Raw genomic sequence first — 22,952 nt, 5'->3', positions numbered from 1 at the left:
CAAATGAGCATCGCCTTTCCTCTAATGCCAGCTCGCTACGCCCGCGAGAACAGCTGATGCAATACAACCGCGGTAAATAGCCCTTATAAAATGTAATACCATACTCGGAAAGCTAATGAATATGGATTGAAAACAAATTCACAAAAACCAGCCTTACTAACAACATCTGACACTAATAAAAGAATATATTATGAAAAATAAAAGACAAGGAGGAAATAAAATATCACTTACTGCTAATGGCTGGCAAAGGAAGGAGGTTATGGCCTACAAAGGGAACACTCACTGTTCTCAGAGTCACTAGAACCCTCCAACAATATGAAAAACACACTAATTACTGAAGGAAAATGCAAAGGATCACGAACCGTACTGAATACCATGCACGCTGACTGAGATAGGTTAACCACGTGGCAAATGTAAATATTAGAGTTGGCAACTATGAAGCACGAAAGCTGTTATACTGGTACTTTTCATGGATTTTGTTCTTCAAAATCACAGCCTGCTACTTGTTTGGGAACATCTGAGTAAATGAAGTAGCAGTTGAGGTCGAACAGGTGATAAAAGCATGGTGATAATCGATAATGTGATTATCGATACATTTACTGGTCGAATTTCAAACATTGCATCTCGTATTACCAACTACTATATATAACATGTAATTACCAGCTACTATAGAAAGTCAAACAAATCCGATTTTACCGCAGAAAGCGAAAACAAGCTGAGATATTCAAAATCTATAAAATAACGTTGTTCATCCGCACAACCGTAAAACATAGGCAAAATCCATACATTTTATGGAAAAACCGGAACACTTGGCAGGTATGGAATGGGAATAAATTCATTCTTGTGTGTGTGTGTGCAGATGGATTCACATGTTCTCATGACTGTTCCCAACTAGGCTTGCCACTGCTTAGTCCACTATTTCTAGTCTCAATAATATTTTTGCATCTTTTGGACCCTATCAATATATTGTCTCTGATAACGCTAAGGCGTTCACCTCTAATTTATTTTGTAAGTTCTGTTTTGATCTCTCTATCTCACATGTCACGTCGTTCACGTTCTACCCACAGCCATCTCTGGCTGAATGGGTTAATCGTAATCTGCGATCTACCCTTATTGCTTTCCACCATGAAGATACTTTCGTTGGGACACTTCCTTACACTGGTTATAATTAGCCTTTAACTCGGCCGTTCATGAGTCCCACAAGTTTCTTCCAATTTCTCTTATGTTTAAATTTGTCCCAAATACACCCTTGTCAAATTTGTGGTTGATCAATGAGCTTTTGCCAGAGATAATAGATCCAGAGAATATGTGGAATTTATGGAGAAAAGCTAGAAATAATCTTAAGACCTCTCATCAGAGAGTAAAAATGAAGTATGGCTGCGGACGAAGACCCACCAATTTGGAAGTTGAAGATCAGGTTATGGTTAAAAATTTTGTTCCCGTGGGCAAGCTTGCCCGCAGATTTCACGGACCTTGCATTATCCTTGATTTTCTTACTCCTGTTACATTATGGGTAAGTAATCTGGTGACCAAAAGAATTTTTAGGGTACACCTGTCTCAAGTAAAACCTGTGTGAAGGCCTTTGCTTTTCCAGTATATGCCATCAAGTGTTGATATTGCTGATTTAATTATATTTCTTTCCTTAGCATTTTATTAATTTAAGTTTTATGTAAGCAAAGTAAGAAAAAGGAGGCCTTCAGCCCCTGTTGGTTGTGGAAAGTTGTATGTATTGAAGTAATATCCTAAGTTAACTTTCATTTTTTGTTTAAATTCTTTTGTGAAAACCTCCCCTTCAATAATTTCATAAACATTCCGCCCTTACGGCCCCTGCCTCCAAACCTGAGTCAGAAACATCGTGCTCTCATTCTGAACAGTTGCCAACCTTACCTGCACCACATGTAACACCGTCCGTGAATCAGTTACTGCTGCCCGAAAAATGAATGTTACAGTGCTCTACTTTCACCTGAGGCCACGTCATGTCAACCTGCGAGAGATACCGGCACGAGGTATGGACCCGCCTGTTCTGGCCTAGACGCCATCTAAACTGCCTCCTTTGGGACTGTCATCACTGGGAGTAGCTTGGCAGCTGGACTCCAACCGCCCACTCTATCCTTGGACTGAACAATGCTACTTGGTCCTTAGTTACCATCGCCTTGGCTCCTCCCCTCAACATATGGAGGATGGTATCTCAGTGTACTTTGGGGATCCGGGCAACCCCATCCTGACATCAGCAGTAGCGGCTGCTCTTGCCGTCAACTCTGGCGCAACAGCCCACACTTCTACTACTTTTCAAACACCAACCAGATTACTTTACTTCAAAAAACAAATCAGAACTATCGAGATATACTCAAACTTATACATGTTTTTCTCAAAATTTATGTATTGCAAGATTCCAAGTTGTTCATACCATTGTAAAACCTATGGGGATGGAGGTCTGTACCGGGGATACACCTTCTCTGGCCAGTCAAACTATGTACCTTCTGTAAGGCCATCTTCTTCTTCTTCTTCTTCTTCTTTTATGACCACATAGGATCACTTTAGTCAGTCCGTCGTTCAGGTCTCTTTGAAGAGATTGTTCGGGCTTTGCGGTCCTCCCAGTACTTCTTCAGACGCTCCGATCTTCGTGCCCTTTCCTCAGTTGAAAATGTGCGTGTTGTTGGTTTGTTTTGTGTAAGGGTAAAGCGGAGGTTTGTATTCTTGAGTTTTGTATTCAATTTTATCTTATTTTTGGTGTCTTCTGTTGTAAGGCCTATTTCCTTCAGATCCTCTCTTACTTCTCTGATCCATTTACATCCTGTTGTGGTATTTTTTGAGACGAGATTGTGCTGTACTAGTTGTTTCAGAAGTCTCGAGTCCTGCATCCTCATGATATGTCCAAAGAATCCCAGTCTCCTCTTACGCATAGTATCTGTAATGGGTTCTAGCTCTTTGTACACGACTTTGTTAGGTATTAACCGCCACTGTCCATCTTTCTGATATTTTTTGTTGATACAGGTTCTTCCAATCCTCCTTTCAATTTTCTGAAGTCTGTCAGTCTTTGATTGTTTATTCAGGTAAAAGAGTGTTTCTGCTGCATATGTAGCTTCCGGTTTTATAACTGTGTTGTAGTGTTTTATTTTTGTATTTATTGATAGACATTTCTTTTTGTAGATATCCCATGTTAATTTTTGTGCTTTAGCTAATCTATTTGTTCTTACTTGGATTGAGATTTTTTCATTTAAGTTATGTGTTATTACTTCTCCTAGATATTTAAACTGAGTTACTATTTTGATTTTATTACCATCTATATAATTTAACTTGAACTGATGTAGTACTAAATAGGTTTTCCATTGTTAGATGCCTCTACTATAGGTTGAATTGCTCCATCCCTTGGGGTAAACTATAATCAATCCATAAAGAAACTGGTATTGGGGTAGTTTTTCAACCTGGTTCGCAGGATTCTTTTTTTTTACATATCAAATATGTCAACTCTTCTGCTGCTTCCTTCTTCAATAGCTATTAACTAATCAGAAATTTGTAAGTATTTTCTCTAACCAATTAAAATTGGGGGTGTGTACAGGCATCCAGCCTATCTGTAAAGAGTTCTGGTCACTTCCCCTCGAAATACTATAAAAGCTGGGTACTTTAAGGCTGTATCGTCATCTTCATCGCTCCAGTCTATTGTGTGTGGCATGTACTAAGGGGGCAAGGGCCGCAGGCCCAGCAACTTAAGGTAATGGCAGAATTTTCTTAACACGTGATAGCTGTGACTAATATCTTGAGGGGAAGGTTTCAAACCTTTTATATTATGTAAATTTCTAAACCTGGTAGTTTAAATGTAAATTTTTCGGCCAGTCTAAGGACTCTGTTTTATTCCCTACTAGGAAATATGTAATGTAAGGAAACAAAGAGTGATTATCCTCTGTTGATTCCAATTCAACTTGGTATGGGGTGACTAAAATTTTCTGAACCTCTAAATTCTGAACACTTTTGGCATTTAACATTTCTTGTTTAGTCATCTCTCTGTAGAATAGGCTTAGCCTCTGTAACTTCGGGCCATAAGTCCACTTCCGGTTTTAAGAGTTTTCTAAAAGAAGCGCAGGCTTTTCACCTCCTAGCATTTTGTTTTGGGTCGATCATAATCAACCTTTTGCATATTAAGGCCAGTAGTATGGGCAATCACGCCCCTGTTTTATCAAACAATAGATTGTGGTGAGAAGTTCCTTTTGGAACATGTGAATGATAAAACTGTTGAGCAGACGATGAGCCCAGACCAGGGCCAAGTGATTGTATGAGAATTGTCAGGTTAACCTTGTATTGTAAGAATTTATGTCTCTTGAGAGGCTGGACTGAATTTACTTTTGGAGCTTAGACTCCTAGGCTATATAAGTGAGTGGAGTAAACATGATCTTACAAAATAATGTACGTACCTGTTTCACAGCTATAATGCTCATCCCATCATATACTATCATCTTGATAATTCTCTCTAGTTTTGTACCTGATTTTTGGACTTTGGTTGAAGATGACAAGCTCATTATCATATTGTTATTGTTTACAGGTAACAGGTAGGGACCCTCTTAGAGACAGCCCTGCCCAGGGAGTGGCACCCCTGCCTATGTGAGTCCCAGAGCACACTGACCTCATGTGTAACATTGGTAAAGGGTCCCAGCAAAGGGGAACGAGTGAAGACCTCAACGGCAGCAAAAAATCCGGTACGGAGCTGGCGGAGAAGACAACCCGTTCCTCTGGGGGTAGTACAGATGGTATGGCTTTAAAATACTGGGACACCTTCTCTCCAGGGGGCACAAATATGGAGGGCCCAAACAAAGGGTAATGTGCCCAACGGGCGGAAGAGGATCCATTTCCAATGTTATGGTTTCCCAACAGCTGTGGAGGCAGAAGAGGATAAAGCAAGACGGACTGGCTATAAAGGCGCTACTCAAGTAATTTGGAGTCTGCAGCAGTCTGTTGCAGTTTTGGAGCTTGCTACTGCCTGTCTCATACTATATGTGCCGCAGTGAAAAGTTCTGAAATCATAGTGTGTGGGCCTCCTTCCTGCAAGTTGAGGTCCACTTTAAAGTCATGCTTATGGTTTTTCCTCCTGTTACTCCTACAAAGTCCAATGGCGATGGGATAAGGATGGTGGAAGCAGATTTAGGGTGAAATCGGAAGCTTCTAGTCTCGACCTGCACGTTGGCGGCAGATGTGTGATGGTTGTCTTTCCTGAGACTTAGTGGCTACTCAGGGATCCGGTCCTGCATCTGTGTCTGGGCAGGCCTATTTAGGATCACCGCTGCCCACCACGAATCTGGAAAGCCCTAGAAAATGTGGGTTAAACATTGGCAGCCATTTTCAGATCCCAGCTGGGAGACTGCACCCAGAGGTACACCCTAATTTTGCGTTCGTAAATGTGAGAGAACTTTGAATGTAGGATCATGGAATATCAGAACTTTACTAGACAGTAATACCAGATCTGAAAGATGAATGGTTTTTGTCACTCATGAGCTAGCAAGACTTAACATTGACGTTGCCGCATTAACTGAAACAAGATTACTGAATGAGGAAAAACTTACTGAATCTAGTTCAGGCTATACCATCTTCTGAAAAGGGAAAAATTAAGATAAACATCAAATTCATGGTGTTGGATTTGCAGTGAAAACTAAACTGGTAAACATGCTTAGGTTAACATCTACTTCAGTTAATGAAAGACTTATGACCCTCTGCATACCACTCTATGGAGATAAAATCATCACTCTAATCTCTGCTTATGCCCCTTCTTTAGACAGCTCTGAAAATTCTAAGAATCAATTCTACCATCTACTGAATACAATATTTTCCAAAGTGCCCACCATGGATGACAGGACATGACAGGAAAGACGTCCTCATCACAAAGACAGCTAGAAACATTGATGACTGTTGAACGGATCATAGACTTCTTATCAGCCGACTCAGAATTTTGGTGCGCCAGAAACCACACAATCGTTTCACAAACCCTTCAATGAAGATATTTAATACTTCCAAACTATAAAATGAAAACTGTTGCTAAAGAATTCCAAAATGCCATAACAGAGCAGTCGACTTCCAATTCAATCAATACCAAGGATGTGGAGCTGGAATGGGCGACACTTCAAACTATCATCAAATATTCGGCAGAAAAAACAATTGGCTATGAGAAAAGGAAGAGAAATGAATGGTTTGATGATAATAATGAAAACATTCTGAAACTAATTAGTAAAATAAGGGAAGCCTACTTCTTCCTTACACAAGACCTTTCCTCTGTAGTGAAGAAACCACGTTTCCAAGAGCTTAAGATGAAACGTCAGGCTGATATAAAACAGATGAAAAATGAATGGTGGCAACAGAAAGCCAAGGAACTCCAGACTTTGTCCGATACCAGAGACCTTCGTAATTTCCACGAAAAACTAAAGGAAATTTTTGGGTCCTCTCGCTCTTCATCAGGTGTGCTGAAAGCCATTGACAATGACACCATCCTTACAGACAGTCAAGACATATTAAGACGCTGGAAGGAACACTTCAGCCTACTTTTGAATCGAAGCTCAACAGCTGCCGAAAACTTCCGCTAACATGTGCCACATCCTCCTCTGCAACTGTGGATGGCAGTCCAATCAACCTTCCATGAATTCACCAAAGCCCTCAAAAGTATGAAACCAAGAAAATCTCCTGGACCAGATAACATCTCTCTACAACTTATTCAAAGTGGAGGACTATCTTTGAAGACTAAGATTTTCTCCCTAATTCTAGTAATTTGGGAAACACAGAAGGTGCCTGCCGACATGAAGAATACCACCATAGTAACCATTTTCAAGAAAGGTGATCGAGGTGTCTGTGGCAATTACTGTGGCATTTCTCTCCTATCCATAAGCAGGAAAAGTTCTGGCAAGGATTTTGTTGAACCGTCTTCAGACCGTCACCAAAATGGTACTTCCTGAGTCTCAATCTGGGTTTCGGGCCTCAAGAGGTACCATTGACATGATCTTTTGTGCTAGACAAATCCACGAGAAATGCAGAGAAAACCAAGTCCCGCTTCTTTTGGTATTTTAAGATCTAGAAAAGGCCTTTGATTCTGTTCCTAGAGAAGCTATGTGGATGGTATTACAGTGCTTTGGCTGTCATGACCATTTTGTAGGCTTAATCCAGGCTCTTCATAATGGAATGGTTAGACGACTTCTTCACCAGAATGAGCTAACAGAAGAACTTCCTATCATAAATGGGCTCAACCATTTTGCTCTCAGGCTAATTTCACCAGTCAAGCCCAAAACACTCAGACCATTTTCCATCATGATGCATGTTAAAATGTAAAAAATTGCCGTATGAAGAAATCCCCAGATAGAAAATTGAAAAAAATCACAATAGTACACTATTCAATATAGTTTTAGGAAAACAATATCCCAAAATTGTTCATGGCATATTTTACTACAAAAAAATGTGAAAATTAGAAAATATATTACAAAAAATAAAAATTGGTTTTCAAATACTAAAAAAGTAATTGTTCTTTAGTGATATTGTTGTTCAGTCATTCTGAAAATAAGAGCATTTAATTCTGTATAACATATCATTTTTTTTTTTGTATTCTTATTTAGTCATGAGTTATAGCACCTGATGTAAAGAACTATACATGTACCTTCCGGAGTCAGCATTTGTGTTTTGGAAAACATTCTCCTATCATCACTACCTGTAAAATCGGAATCACTCTTCTTCTTCATCTACAGCTTTTCCCACACCTGTGGGGTCGCAGGTGCGAACTGTGTCGCACACGGGATTTGGCTCTGTTTTATGGCCAGATGCCCTTGCTGACGCCAATCCTATATGGAGGGATGTAATCACTATCGCGTATTTCTGTGGTGGTTTGCAGTGTAGTGTGTTGTCTGAATAAGAAGAGGAAAGTGTTGGGACAAACACAAACACAAACACCCAGTCCCGGGTCAGAAGAATTAATTAAAGGCGATTAAAATCCCCGACCTGGCCGCAAATCAAACCCGGGCCCACTTAACCGAAGGCCTCAACGCTGACCATTCAGCCAATGAATCGGACTAAAATCTGAATCACTATCGGCTATAAAATCACTGTCATCATCCAAAGCATCTAAATAATCCAAAATATCGGAATTATTTAGCCTAGAACTTGGCCCAGCCATTTAAAAAACTTAGGCCTACTCGTGGCACGAAAATCTAATAACAGGAAATGTTAAAATAAACTTCACTTAAGAACACCGATAAATGTTGAATATGAACAAAATATAATAAACAATAAACTACTATTAAAATGAAGAAAAACACATATTTTGAAGCTTAAAGGAGACTCTACTCGCAAGCAGCACACTTCAACTTGCCATGTGGTAAACATACGTGGTTTGATAACTTCATCTGTTCCAAACAGATGAGCTTAGTGTGTCTATCTCTCGAGGAAAGTGTAAACTAAATCCAAAAGCTATATTGCTGTCTTTTCCTGACATCTGGGAGTCCTATAAGGGTACTAATACAGCCATCCGAACATAGAGCCGATAGATCGGCACGCTGAGTGTTTTAAGCAATACCACTCGAGCCGATAGATCGGCTTGCTGAGCGTATAAGAGTTAAACAAGGCTGCGTACTTGCTCCCACTCTTTTCGCCCTGTACTTGGCAGCCATGCTTCACAAGACTTCTACTATCGACCACGTGGGTGTGGAAATTAAGTTTCGGTATGATGGCGGACTGTTCAACCAAAGCAGGCTCCATTCCCAGAGATTGACTCGTAATACTCAGATAATGGAGCTTAAATATTCTGATGACAACGCAACACCTGCCCATACACCTGAGGAGCTTCAAACATCCATCAACTGTTTTAAGGGAGCTTATGAACGATTTGGTCTGAGCATCTACACCCATAAGACTAAAGTACTTGCGCAGCCGGCACCAGGTGGCACTCTCCCTGAACTAAATGTCACCACAGCAGGAACACCTCTTGAACAAGTAGATCAATTCACCTACCTTGGTAGTATTCTAGCTACACACTGCAACTCAGAAAAGGATGTGGAAAATAGAATACGCTCTGCCCATGCAGCTTACGGGCGCCTCTCCCACCCAGTTTTCTTGAATAAGGATCTCAAATTACATACTAAACTAATGGTGTACCAAGCTGTAGTCATAACAACATTACTATATGGATGTGAAATCTGGACACTTTATCGTCGTGACATAAAGAAACTGGAACGCTTCTATCAGTAGAAACTTAGATCCATCATGAACATCTTGACAGGGCGCATATGAACAGCATAGAAGCCTTTATCATCACTCACTGGCTTAAATGGGTTGGTCACATCCAGCGTATGTGAGATTGGTCATGGCAAAAGGCCTCAAGGGGCTCCTTTGAAACGTTATAAAGACCAGCTTAAGAATACTATGAATAGCACCAACATAAATGGTAACAGCTGGGCAACAACTGCACAAAACCGTGTTCCCTGGCGGAAAACTACTGCAGAAGGAATCTCAGTTTTTGAGCAGGCACGTTGCAGACAAGAAATTGAAACACATAAAAAGCGGAAACTACGTCAAATCCAACCACGTCCTCCACCTACCTGTAGGTGTGACGTGTGGCCGCATGTTCCATGCAAAGATTGGCTTGATCAGTCATCAGCAACATCTCCACAGAGCTAACAGACTTTAAGAGGAACTGCAGGAGAAAAACGTATTCTCGGAAACGAGTAGCAACCGACGACGATTGTTTAAGATTTTCTATCAAATTTTAAGAAGATAAAGAAATAGTATACAGAGTGGCAAGCAGTTCCAACTTTTAGGACCTTGTAAGACTTCTATTTTGGGATAAAAAGTGCACACGAGGACCAAGATGACTCTGTATAAGTCATACTTTGTGCCCGTTCTCAAATACAGTCTAGAAACATTACACTGAAAGACAGGAAAGTTAGTAAACTGCAGGTATGTGAAATGAAGTTTCTACAAACTACCCTCCAAAAAATGCGCAAGGACCATGTAAGGAATGATGACATAAAAATGGAACTGAAAGTGTAATAATAATGATGATAATATTGTTTTTATGTCCCATTAACTACTTTTTATGGATTTCAGATATGTCAAGGTGCCAGAATTTTTGTCCTGCAGGAGTTCTTTTAATTGCTAGTAAATCTATTGACAAGAGGCTCATGTATTTGAGCACCTTCAAATACCACCAGACTGAGCTATGATCGAACCTGCCAAGTTCGGGTCAGAAGGCCAGTGCCTTGGCTGTCTGAACCACTCAGCCCAGCAACTGAAAGGGGACTCGATAGAAGATAAGCTAAGGACTTTGATACTAATATAGCATGGGCATGCCTGACACAGTAACACCACGTGCATGCCTAGAAATCAGGGTTGAAGGATGTAAGCTAGTCGGAAGACCTAGGAAGAGACTGCAACATCAGCTGAGATGATGTGGAGAGGAGAGAACTGGGAGTCGTCGCTGAGAAGGAGGCATTTCTGGACAAACAATGATGGCAAAGACACGTTCAACACCGCTTTACCTGGCATGCTATAGGCTCTGTATGTATAGCAATGTGCTGCTGCGGGTGGAGATTACAAGAACTACTTAGAGGCACCTTCATCAACAGCTGATGTATGTGATGTTTACATACATATATCCTTTGTCGTTACCTTGATAGATGTAGTATTGCCAATTTTAACCCAAATATGTAACTCACGTCTTTCGGAAGGCTACTTCCCAACTGTTTGGAAGGATGCTTTAATTTTCCCAGTACCAAAAAAATCTCTAGCAAATTCTCCATCTGACTATCGACCTGTCTGTATACTTTCTTCACTTTCGAAAGTCTCAGAAAAACTCATGCATGAACAACTGCTCCAGTATTTGACGCACCATTCGTTACTTGATCACTTGCAATCTGGATTTAAAAAAGGACACAGTACATCTACTGCTCTTCTAAAAATTATGGATGACATAAGAAAACCAACGGATGAACGTAAAGTGACCATGCTCATTCTGCTAGACTTCAGCAGTGCTTTTGACACTATCAGTATGGACACATTAATAGCAAAATTGCATTCCTTCCATCTTAGCCATGCTGCTCTCAATTAGTTCGCTCCCTACCTCCATAACTGACGACAGTGTGCTGTCGTGAATGAAAAGAGAACGGAGTGGAAGTACAAAGTTAATGGTGTGCCACAAGGTTCTATACTCGGCACCCTGTTATTTATTTTATATCTGAATGACATCTCTTAAGTTGGAAAGCTGCAACTACCATCTCTATGCCGATGATCTTCAAGTTTACTGCCACACAAAAGTGAATGACATAAATGCAGCTATTGAAAATATGAACCGGAACAGAGCAGATCAGCTGTTATGCAGCTGAGAATTCTCTCTCCATCAACCCAACGAAAACTGCTTAACCATTTACACAGTCTACAACTTCCAGTTATTCAACTAAATGGCGCTGCTATCCCATTCTGTAAATCAGTAAAAAGCCTTGGAGTCTCTATAAATGAAACTTTAAACTGGGATGAGCATGTCACTAATGTATGCAGGAAAGTTCATTCATCACTTCATCCCCTTAAGATTCACCAGACCATATTACCCCTCAACTTAAATATAAGACTGTTTCAAACATAGATACTTCCAATTTTTAACTATTGTAATGTTGTGTTGCTGGATGCTACCAGTGAACAAAAAAAGAAACTGCAGAGAGCTTTAAACTCCTGCGTCATATATATATATTTTTTTTCATTTAATTTTGCCTCGCATGTATCCCCTTTTTATGCACAACTTTCTTGGTTAAAAGTAGAGCAGCAGAGAAATCGGCATGTATCAACCCTTATCTATCGACTCTTGACTGAAAATATACCTGAATATCTCTCCAGTAATTTCAGTTTTTATCTTCCTTTCATCACAGTGACATGCGCGCTGGGTCAACAATTGCAATACCTCCACATCATACATCTGCCTTCAATAATTCTTTCCTTGTGTCGGGCGCTAGAATATGGAATGCTTTACCCCCGGAAATTAGAAATTGTTCTTCATTAATTACCTTCAAAAGACAGTCTAAAAATTTCCTCTTGAATACGTAGGCTATATTATGTAGTTATGTATGAATGTGTGAGTGAATGTCTTGAGTAAATAGTTCCCAAAAGTTTACACAAATTACTGTTATATTATAGGAATTCCATGTAGGGTAGTTAATACTGAATTTATTTTGTTCATTTTAGACTTAGGATGTAGAGCTTTTAGTTTTAGTCTATATGAAGTTGTTATATACAGTGTATTAATTTTGAATATTAAGTTTGTATTCATTATCAGCTGCATAATGTGGTTAAGTGTAAGAGAGGGCTAAGAGCCCTAACTTTGAAATCAATCAATCAATCAATCAATCAATCAATCAATCAATCAATCAATCAATCAATCAATCAATCAATTCTATAATTTTACAGTGGCCCTCTATCGTTGAATCATGTTTTTGTCTAAAGCCATTATTAGAATCTAAGACCACAATCCCTATCTGTTGATCCGGTCATGTTTGTGATGTAGATATCTGCCGTGATGGATCACACTGATGTGAAGAGTAGAACCTTGTGTCCCTATATATTCTCTATCCCAAGTTTGGTTTTTGTTTTGTTTTTTGAGAAAGTATATGACACCTATGTATGTTTTTTCAGCTAATTTCTAATCCCCCCCCCCCCCATTACAATTAATATATCATCCTTCATAGTTTTGGCTTTTAATTGATAAAACGACTAGTGGCTGGGTATAACGCGAAAGCGGAAACCAATAAATAAAGGAGAAGAATAATCATTTTACAATGCTGTCTTCAGATGATTATTATTTTAATGTCAATGTTTGGGCAGAACTATATGCTTGTTGTTGGTTGCATTAATAGATACTATGATACAAAGGTCTCCTTCACGACCTCATGAAATGCATTTGAAAAGACGGTGGATCATAGCAGCAAGTAAACTCGTGTCCTCATCCCAAGGTGGTGCAGCTCTTTTCAGGCACACCCCCAATGGAGATGAGCTGCATGTACCACTTTAACTACATACCAGCCCTCCTGTCATTCTTAAATTTCTGGCAGTACCGAGAATCGAACCCAGGTCCCCAAGGACGGCAGCTAATAACATTAAACGTTGCGCTACAGGGGCGGACATCATAGCAGTAATTCGCAAGAAGTAATTCAGGATTTATACATCTTGATTAATACAATATAACACTTTATAACATTTTACAAATAGGTTAACAATTAGAATCAAGCAAATTATTACAGCAATGTTATATCTGCAAAGCAAGCTGCTATAGGCCATCTTTTTTATAGCACACACATCATAATAGATACACATTGTACTGTATTGCCATGGTCTTAATTATAGCCAGTAAATAATAATAATAATAATAATAATAATAATAATAATAATAATAATAATAATAATAATAATAATAATAATATACCGTGCTGTACTATAGACCAAAGTGTGAAATTTTATGGTACTGGTATTCTGTTACAACCTAATGAAATGGATTTGGAAAGGCAGTAGACAAACATAATTACACAAATAATAGGCCCCCATTACGCAATATCAATAGCTTACAGAAATACTGTATTATACATCCGTAAATTCATGTCCTCGTCCCGAGGTAATGCATTTCTTTTCAAGCACACCCCTAATTGAAATGAGCTGCATGCACCATTTTAACCACATACCAACCCTCATGCCAATCTTAAGTTTCTGGCATTGTCAGGATTCAAGCCTGGGTCCCCAAGGAAGGTAGTTTTTTTTTTTGCTAGGGGCTTTACGTCGCTCCGACACAGATAGGTCTTATGGCGACGATGGGATAGGAAAGGCCTAGGAGTTGGAAGGAAGTGGCCGTGGCCTTAATTAAGGTACAGCCCCAGCATTTGCCTGGTGTGAAAATGGGAAACCACGGAAAACCATCTTCAGGGCTGCCGATAGTGGGATTCGAACCTACTATCTCCCGGATGCAAGCTCACAGCCGCGCGCCTCTACGCGCACGGCCAACTCGCCCGGTAAGGAAGGTAGTAGTGGCACCAACCGCCGTATTACATAGGTGGACTTGATCATATTATAAAAACAGACACACAATAATCACTTATTGGCAACTTCAAGTGATTCTGAACTTTTCTTCTCATGCATAATTTTTGATAGTGTACATGCAGTTTCAATATCAGGAATTTCAATAGGTCCAACATCAGGTCTGAGCTTTTTTATCAGAAAAAGTTCCTCTACTCTCTGCCCCTTGTAGTTCTCTTTCCCGACGTTTGAGATGCGAGGTCAAGACCATTCACACGGTCGATCAGTACGGGAGGTGACATTCTGAGCAAACTGCATAAACAACAGCTGAAATACGCTTACATTTCATGGAAACAATTATTTGCCTTCATGAAATAATAACGATTGTTACCAAGGCCTTCATTAGAGAACAGGGTTATGTTTAAAATGAATTAAAATAAATCACCTCCCCAGTAGCATTAACCTACGCTAACATATCATGTTGGAAATAGACCAACGCTATTTTTCTGAGACAGCATTGTTGAATGTGTATATGAACACTAATATAATTATCACTACTAATAATACATAAATTACTACGCTGCCTCTATCGTGAAATGGTAGGATATCTAGGGAACCAATGTTTCTTTGTGATCACATTTGCTGTTATTGCTCTGTTGCTATTTCCTGCAAACTGTTTTTCTTGTAAATTTAATACATGACCACTTTCTGCAAGTTTGGAATAATGTGGCCAATTGTTGTTGCATAAAGTACTCTGAAATCCCAATGTTATTAAATAGTCGGCCAAGGCAGCACGCAGTGAGACGACAGCGGATATGTGCGCAGTGAAACACATTAACTTACAATGTTCGCCACTCGCAGTGCAGCAGTGCATTTTTCCCATCAGAGAATGGAGCCTATAGGAATTCTATGATGATAATGATAGAAAAGACGAGATAGAATAAAAAAATGAGGATATCAGGAAGCAAATCAAAGTGGAAAAGCTTTAAGACAGAATGGATAGGGATAAACTTGGATAATTTGGACATTTTTAGAGGATGGAAGAGGGAAGGATGCTGAAGCGGATAACGAACGAGGGAGGGCAAGATGAAGACCAGACTAATGTGTTTGAAAATGATCAAGATTAGAATAATTATAAGAAACCTAGATTGGAACACAGTTCATGAGGAACAACAGTGTTTGGATAGAGGAAAATGGAAAGGCACCATAAACATCCCAAGCTGGTGAGAGCTGGATGAGCGAAATGCAAGGTGACGTAGCTGTACATGAAAACTGCATATCCCTGATGAAGGCATTGCTTCAGCAGCTCAAAAATAGTGTTACTGAGGTTCATTCTACTAGCATTGTAAATCTTTAGTTTACATATGTACCCTGATTTGGATTCACATACCATTCGAACTAGAATTCCATACTTCGTTGCTTTGCCTGCGTTGTAGATGTGGAAACTCAGGCGCCTTAACATCCCTTCATCTAGAGCAGTGGTTGTTAACTTCATATGAGCAGACAGCCTCATTATTTAAAGAAACATGTTGGCAGGACAGAACTCCCATCCAACATGATAGTTTAAGAAGCAGGAATTTTTAAAAATAGAAGATTTATGTATGTTGTAAACTAACAAATGGTAATTATTTCATTTTGTAATATATACTATCTGATGTACTCATGCTTTGCTACAGAATTCTACACTGTATATAGAATGACTGACTTGAAGTGTGGAGAACAAGAGCGAGATGTGAAAACTATTCCTAGTGAATGTCTTGATAGCGATTGTAAGCTTCTGGTCGCTGACCTGACAGGAATGCAAGTATAGAAGTTAAGTGTGGACACTGCTCATTCCAATCAGTACCTCAGAGTAGGGATCGAATAGCTGGAATACTATGATAAACCAGTGTTACGTACAAGTAGTATTATAAAGTTTAAGAACCAGAGATATGACATACTAAAGAAGAGAGTTATCTAACTACTACTGTGATGTGATGTTCTCTTTGTCAGATCTCTTGCATTTAACCAGGCTGTACAGCATCTTCAAGTTCCTTTAACTATCTTCCTGTAGTTTTTGGGTAAATTCACCCCTGCACTAGTTCTCTTCTCACACAATCCATTTTTACTTCTAATTTCCCATTTTGGTATTTTTAGTCTAACTTTTGTATTTTTCCATCTCTCAGTTGACTGTTGTAGCTATTTCTGGCTCTTTTAATATCCTCCACTTTCTTAGCCTTATTTCATTTTCCTACTGCCTCTTTCACTCTGTCATTCCACCAGGACATTCCTTTCTTTATTCATTACTTTCCTGCTTGTACTTCTGCACACTTCTTCTGCACAAATGATAAAACTTGTTTTAAAATTATTCCATTCCACATCTTTACGGCTGGACTCTAATACTGGTAACTTGCTTTTGATCATTTCTTGGAACTTCTGTTTCCAGTCATCTTCCTCTAGCTTCCAGTCAATTTTCTCAAATGAAATCAACATAGGTCATTATAATGCAGTACGAATGTCCCGATCATATGAAATACTCGATCAAATGACAAACCGCACATTTTCTCACTTTTAACGAACAGTACTACACTGCCAACCTAACAGTCCAAAGTTCCAGAGCTGAAATGACCAGGCCGCAGCGAGCCGTGAACACTCCTCTGCCATTAGTCCTTTAAGTGTGCACACTGCTCATTCCAATCAGCACCTCGGAGTAGGGATATAATAACTGGAATACAGGGTGCGGCAGAAACACCTAACGAATTTCAAACGTAAAAACTTCCACGCAAAAAGTCATTCACAATTTTGTTGTGCAGTTTAAAAGAGCAGGGGTTGCCATTTATGTCACATACAGTAGATTAGAGTGATCTAAAGGTCGTATTGGCCACAGCTTTCAAACAGGTGTTGTCATGGTGCGCACGGTCTTGGCCTTGGAAAACACGTGCATCGTCTCGTCCGGGCTAGTCAGTCAGCCAGTCGCTAGCATGGTGTGGAGTGGTGAACACCAAGGTTTCGTTATTGAGACATTTAAAAAAAGCCAAATCTTGTTACCACAACACAGCGTTTGTTTCGCAGACACTTTGGCTTAGGCTGACACGAGAAAGCTCCGAGCAGGAACACCATTCTGTTATGGGTGAACAGTTTGAGAAAAAGTGGTTCGAGTGTGAAAATGAAGCCGCCTAGTAGGCCTTGTAGCGTCCGAACACCAGAGACCGCCCGCGCAGTAAGACACGCAGTTACGCAATCTCCTCACAAAAAAACAAAGGTGAGTGTAATGTTATTGTTGATCAGTTTTATGAGCTTTCGATATTGTAGGCCTTCACATTTAGTTTTCTTCTGACTCTGTGATATTAGGGCATCTAATGAAAAGAGAGTTCCTTTCTTTCATAACTTCCTCTTGCCTTATTCTTAAAGCGATCATTCCTTAGGTCAACTCTTGATCTTTTCTGACAGTATTACATATGGAAGCCTGGGGAGTCTTTCATTCTCATGCCCTTCGTGGTCCTTGTCTTTCTTAAGCTGATATCTTCATTTTTTGAAGTGCCGGACTCCTTCCATTTCTCTCTCTGATTATTATATAGAGGATGGTTACTTAGTTATACTTCCTCTTAAAACAATAACCACCACCTCCACCACTCTTATCATGGTTGGTACAGTAAAACTTAATAAGACAAATAATTGGAAATTGTATTCTGCATAACTTTTGTTATGTAGTACTTTTTGACAGGGTAAATAACATAGGTATTTAAAAATTAAATTTCAGGTGCCTTTACCCTACACTACCATTTCATCCAGTGTGAATAAAATTATTTATAGCCTAGACTGTAGTTCCTTATTTCCCGACTTTACATACTGATTTTCATTAAATTCTGTTTATCCATTTTCTCGTGGCTCACCACTGATATAGACTTAGCAAGAAAAATAGAAATTCATGAATATCTCTGTTAGCATAACCGGTACGATACAAAATGTATGAGACAAAATGATCGAAAATTTAATTCTGTATAACTTTAGTTATATAGTCTTTATCAGTAGGACCACTAACAACATAAATATTTGAGAATTAAATTTGAGGCCTTCCCTTCAACTACCATTTCATTTAGCGCAAATAAAATTATTTATAGCCTAGATTGTAGTGGCTCAATCCCTGACTTTACACACCGATTTCCATTAAATTCTCTTCAGCTATTTTATCATGATGCCCGTACATACATACATTCATTCATTCATGCATGCATGCATACATACATACATACATAGAGACAGAGATGACTGAAAATTAAAAAGTGCATTTCTCTTTTACCTTGGATACGACCGACACAGAAATACAATTCTTTTTATTTCTGAGCAATGTACAGTCAAAACTCTTATTATATAGGGTGTACCAAAACTTGACGGCAAAAATTTAGGAATGGATTCCTCACGTAGAGAGATGAAAAAAAGGTTATGACAATATGGGTCCGGAAATGTATAGTTACAGATTTATTCAAACTTTTCTACATTTATACCATATGTCTGTAACGGCAGCTGATACCATGTCCTTTACTATTCCCAAACTATCACATAATTCTAAACCAGCAGTTTCAAGGTGAGAGATAGTTTTCAACAGATCTCTACAATTTGAAATATATACCAATTATAATGACAAATCACTGGAAAAAAGTTCCAGTGTGATTTTTATTGGCGATGCCTCACTACTGTCAAAAGCAGAAACAATTTCTCGCACAGCTTCATAGTGTTCATAGTAATACTCCAATGCATGAAGCCACATATTCCCCTTAGGGTGAGCACTGGTTGAGGAGGAAGAGAAAGCAAAAGCGCCACTCTCAGTGGAGCCTTAACAAATATTTTCATAACGACTGATATTAACTGGTCAAGATCACGGAAATTCTGCCAAATTTCTTCAACAACTCTACAACCTGTGAGCAAGACATATTAGATGGATCCTTTTTGGATAGAATATTCCTTTCTTGCTTTCACCATGTATGGTGCAGCATCAGTTACTAACAACAAGATTTGTTCTTAATTAACCCTTAGCCCTCCTTTTTTTCTGAACACCCCTGCCTCTCCAGCTCCATTTAAGAATCTTCTTGCAAAGGGATAACAGAGAGCACAAACATATTGATAGCATATGTATAAAAATTAGCTAAAGCAAACACAATATAACTATAATACAAGTACAATACAGTATTCAGGTGCAATGTTCAGCGTTTTCAAACCTGAAATTATCTCAGACAGTCACTTTTTGTCTGTAATAGTGCATTGTGTGAAACTTCCCAAAACACTCGCCGGGATGTAATCCATGCTTTTTTCTGCAATTATTGCTGGAAAAAAAAAAAAAAAAAAAAAAAAAAAAAAAAAAAAAAAAAAAAAAAAAAAAAAACAGTCTCGCATCGTAATTTAGGCTTACTGTTCATGCCATATTTAGGATTGTGCCTAAAAATGCTTTGAATTCAGGAAAAGTAACATCTATCCACGACCTCCTAATAGACTCACGTGTGAGGGGCGTAACATTTTGAATGTTTACACAAGTATACCGGTTAGTCTTGTGCACAATTTCCGACAATAACTCGTCAGTCCAGAATAATAATTGCAAAAAATCAAGTTCATTCAACCTTGCGGTGGTTTATAACCTGACATACCTGTGAATGAGCTTTTGAAATCCAAGTCAGTGTCACGGTATTTCCTCCATCTATCAGAAGAGGTACCAGCATTGCCATTTAGCATATTTTCTCATTATCAGGATTTTCATCACTCAACTCACCAACACAATCTCGTTCCGCAATATCTTCCTCACCACTTAATTGAAAATCACTCCCACTATCACTGAAATCAACGTCACTTACACCTAAAAGTCTGGCTATTTCTTTCTCACGCTGATCGAACGACGCCATGTTGCCAAGCAACGTTTGTTTATAAACTCACATGGTCTGCAAAGAATTTGCACAAAGCCTGATTTCAAAGAGAACTGTCCTGTCAGTACTGAAGATCTCTTCACCAAACTCTTTCACATCATTTCTTAATTTTACACCTTCAGTGCACTTCACTGTCTGCATGATGGGGCTCACTGCAGTACGAGTGTGACCAATCATTGAAATTCACTGGTAGTGAAAGGGGAAGGGAGATGTAACTGGACCTGTCAAGGAAGAAATGGGTGAGAGATATCATGAAATTTCCTTGTTTGCTAATTGCTTCTCAGCTAAATATATCTACTGGACCAAAATGCTATTCAAAGGTGGATACACACTACTGTCACATTCCCTGAGCTCATGCGTATCGTGTCGCATCTAACCTGTCCAGAATTAATGAAAAAAGACGTCCGTATAACAGCTCCTCCTTGGAAACAGGTCTTCTAAACCTGCTACCTGTTTGTTCTGGGAAAAGAAAGGAAAATATATCTATTACACTATTTGGAAATCATCTGTTTGAAACGACATAGATAACACATACCTAGTCAACAATTCTTCCATTTAAACAAAAATGCTGAAATTATAACCAAATATGACCTTGTAACAATAACAATGAGTATAATACGACCAAAACAATAAAAAAGGCACAAAATATGCATTTATATGCACCATCAAATTGCTTTAAAAGTGGTGAGGGACCAGTCATTCACAATTTTCATATTTTGTGTAAAATGAGCTCAGGAAATAAATATGTCTATTCTTTAATTTCCCAACCTTACTGATCACTGTCATCTTTCTTTTATCATGTCCCTTAGCAATAGTATAAAGAGCAATGGTTATTCTCTCCTTGGATTTCTTACAATCCCTTACAGTAGCATTTAATATTGTATTATCCGGTTGCATACGATAAAATAAAGCAGTTTCATGTATATTGTACACATCATTTGCATTGTAATGTTTAATGACCGATGAAAGGTTTCTGCAACTCTATTGTCAAACCGCCTGGTGAACTTATGCCATATGTCATGTCTGCAATGCCTAACTGCCACCAATGAGCTTCGTTAGTGACCTCATCAGTTGCAGTTTCATTTTTTACGTTGACATGGGACATCCAGATAACCAAAGCTGCTTCTAGCTTCTCACGCTTTTAAACTTTTTGCCTGACAGAGATGTTTCACTAAAGTATTTCACTTAGCATGCCTCAAACACTTCGTCTGCTTATGGTTATCCCCCCACCAAACAATGAAAAATTGTTAACAATATTCTGCTGACAAGCAGGAGGATGCTGGTTTTAAATAATTTATTATCATTATATATTTTTTTTTTTACAATTTGCTTTACATCACACTGACACAGATAGGTCTTATGGCGACAATGGGATAGGAAAGGCCAAAGAGTGGGAAGGAAGCAGCCGTGGCCTAAATTAAGGAATAGCCCCAGCATTTGCCTGGTGTGAAAATTGGAAACCATGGAAAACCATTTTCAGGGCTGCCGACAGTGGGGTTCGAACCCTCTATCTCTCGGATCCAAGTTCACAGCTGTGCGCTCCTAATCACACAGCCAACACACCCGGTACTGTTTTTTATAAGCACACCTTTCTTGCTTCTCTCTTACACTTAATGTCATTCATTTATTCATCATCGAAACATTCACAGCACAGCACAGATAACACAGACAAGACTGAATTTCCTAAGAGGTCAAGGTGAGTTACTGCCAAGCTCTTTAGCCTCAAACTGCTTTATCTAGGTTTCTGAAACTATTCTCAGAAACAGTCCACAATGATCAACCATAACGAAATTCCCACTGTATGCCATGATCATTCTCCCAGAGGAAGTACAGTAAATCCCTTGCGTTACGCCACTGGAGATAATGAGGTACTAATGAATGCCTGTTCACATTCCTACAGGTTTAAGTAAGAATAGCTTTTCCATTTGAAGATGAATTCTCCGAGTTCCTGCCGATGATTTTAAATCAACAGTTGGCGATATATCGAGAACACTGTTAGCTTTGTATCTATACCTGTGCTCCCAATGGCGGATGGCAGAAGGCAAGGGTGGTGATATATCGAGGTTGTTACTATGCTGCTTTCAACAGAAATATCTGTTTGTTGCTCATCATGGGCCATCAGTGAGGGTGGCAGTATATCGGGGATTGACTGTAGTAAGAAAGCAGCTGATTACTTCCCGCACAAAGCAAACCCATAGCACGATTCTGCATGGAAGCAAGCTGCGTTGAAAGAAATGCAACTTTGCTGTTTCTATCATGTACAAGTACTTAAAAAAATCACTAGATGGCAGGGGCATACAGATACTGAGGACTGAATTTCACAACTCAACCTAGGCTTAGAGTCAAGGAAAACATTAAATGGAAGCCTATGACTGAAGTTGCTCTCATCAACTGGGTGATTATTTCCTTGAGTGACGTAAGTACGTGAGTAACACAAAGGTATCATAGCAAAAGATAATACAATAAATGATCAAAACAAAGAAAAGATAAAATGTAAAATAGGGGGTGAATGCAAATTTGCTTTTCCTAAGATACATCACAGTTCAACAGATTTTTATCTTTTTCTTTTGCAATGTTTCACTCCACAAATTGTGTTCTTATTACATTTTTTCATTATCAATTCTTACATCTATTCTCTAGTTTGGTAAGGTGATGTTATAATTATATTAAGAAACAAACTTACAAAATTGACTTTGTCATCATCTCCTTTCAGAGCATCCTTATGGTTCTTCATTCTCTCGATTAGATTCTTATAAAAACCAAAACAGTACATATCATTCTTGGTGATGAGAGGTTCCAAAACAAACCAAAGGCACTGGCGCAGTTTCATCAGTTGTTCTACATCTTCATGATTAGTGAAGTCTGGATCATGGGCCAAAATCGGGACTGCAAATACCAGCATATAGTCTGGTAGAATATGGTTCAACTGCGGTAATGCCTTGTCCACTACACCTACGAAGAACAAAATATTAAAAAAAATATCATATCCTGAAAGAAATACAAAAATATATGAACGAGAGGGATAAGCAGTTACCAGACTGTAACTAGACCTGATCATAA

At 39.0% G+C, this 22,952-nt stretch overlaps 1 protein-coding gene across 1 annotated transcript in view; it reads right to left on the bottom strand.

Moving 5' to 3' along the window:
- pds5 (cohesin associated factor B pds5) overlaps nucleotides 1-22,952 on the bottom strand; it is a 463,913-nt gene that overhangs the window by 60,070 nt on the left and 380,891 nt on the right. Inside the window, exon 19 of the mRNA XM_067150024.2 lies at nucleotides 22,576-22,844. Within this exon, the coding sequence (XP_067006125.2) occupies nucleotides 22,576-22,844 (269 nt within the window). The remainder of the gene's footprint in view (nucleotides 1-22,575; nucleotides 22,845-22,952) is intronic.

Source organism: Anabrus simplex, chromosome 6, assembly GCF_040414725.1.
Source record: "Anabrus simplex isolate iqAnaSimp1 chromosome 6, ASM4041472v1, whole genome shotgun sequence".
NCBI lineage: Eukaryota > Metazoa > Arthropoda > Insecta > Orthoptera > Tettigoniidae > Anabrus > Anabrus simplex.
This window is presented reverse-complemented; position numbering and strand designations above follow the sequence as displayed.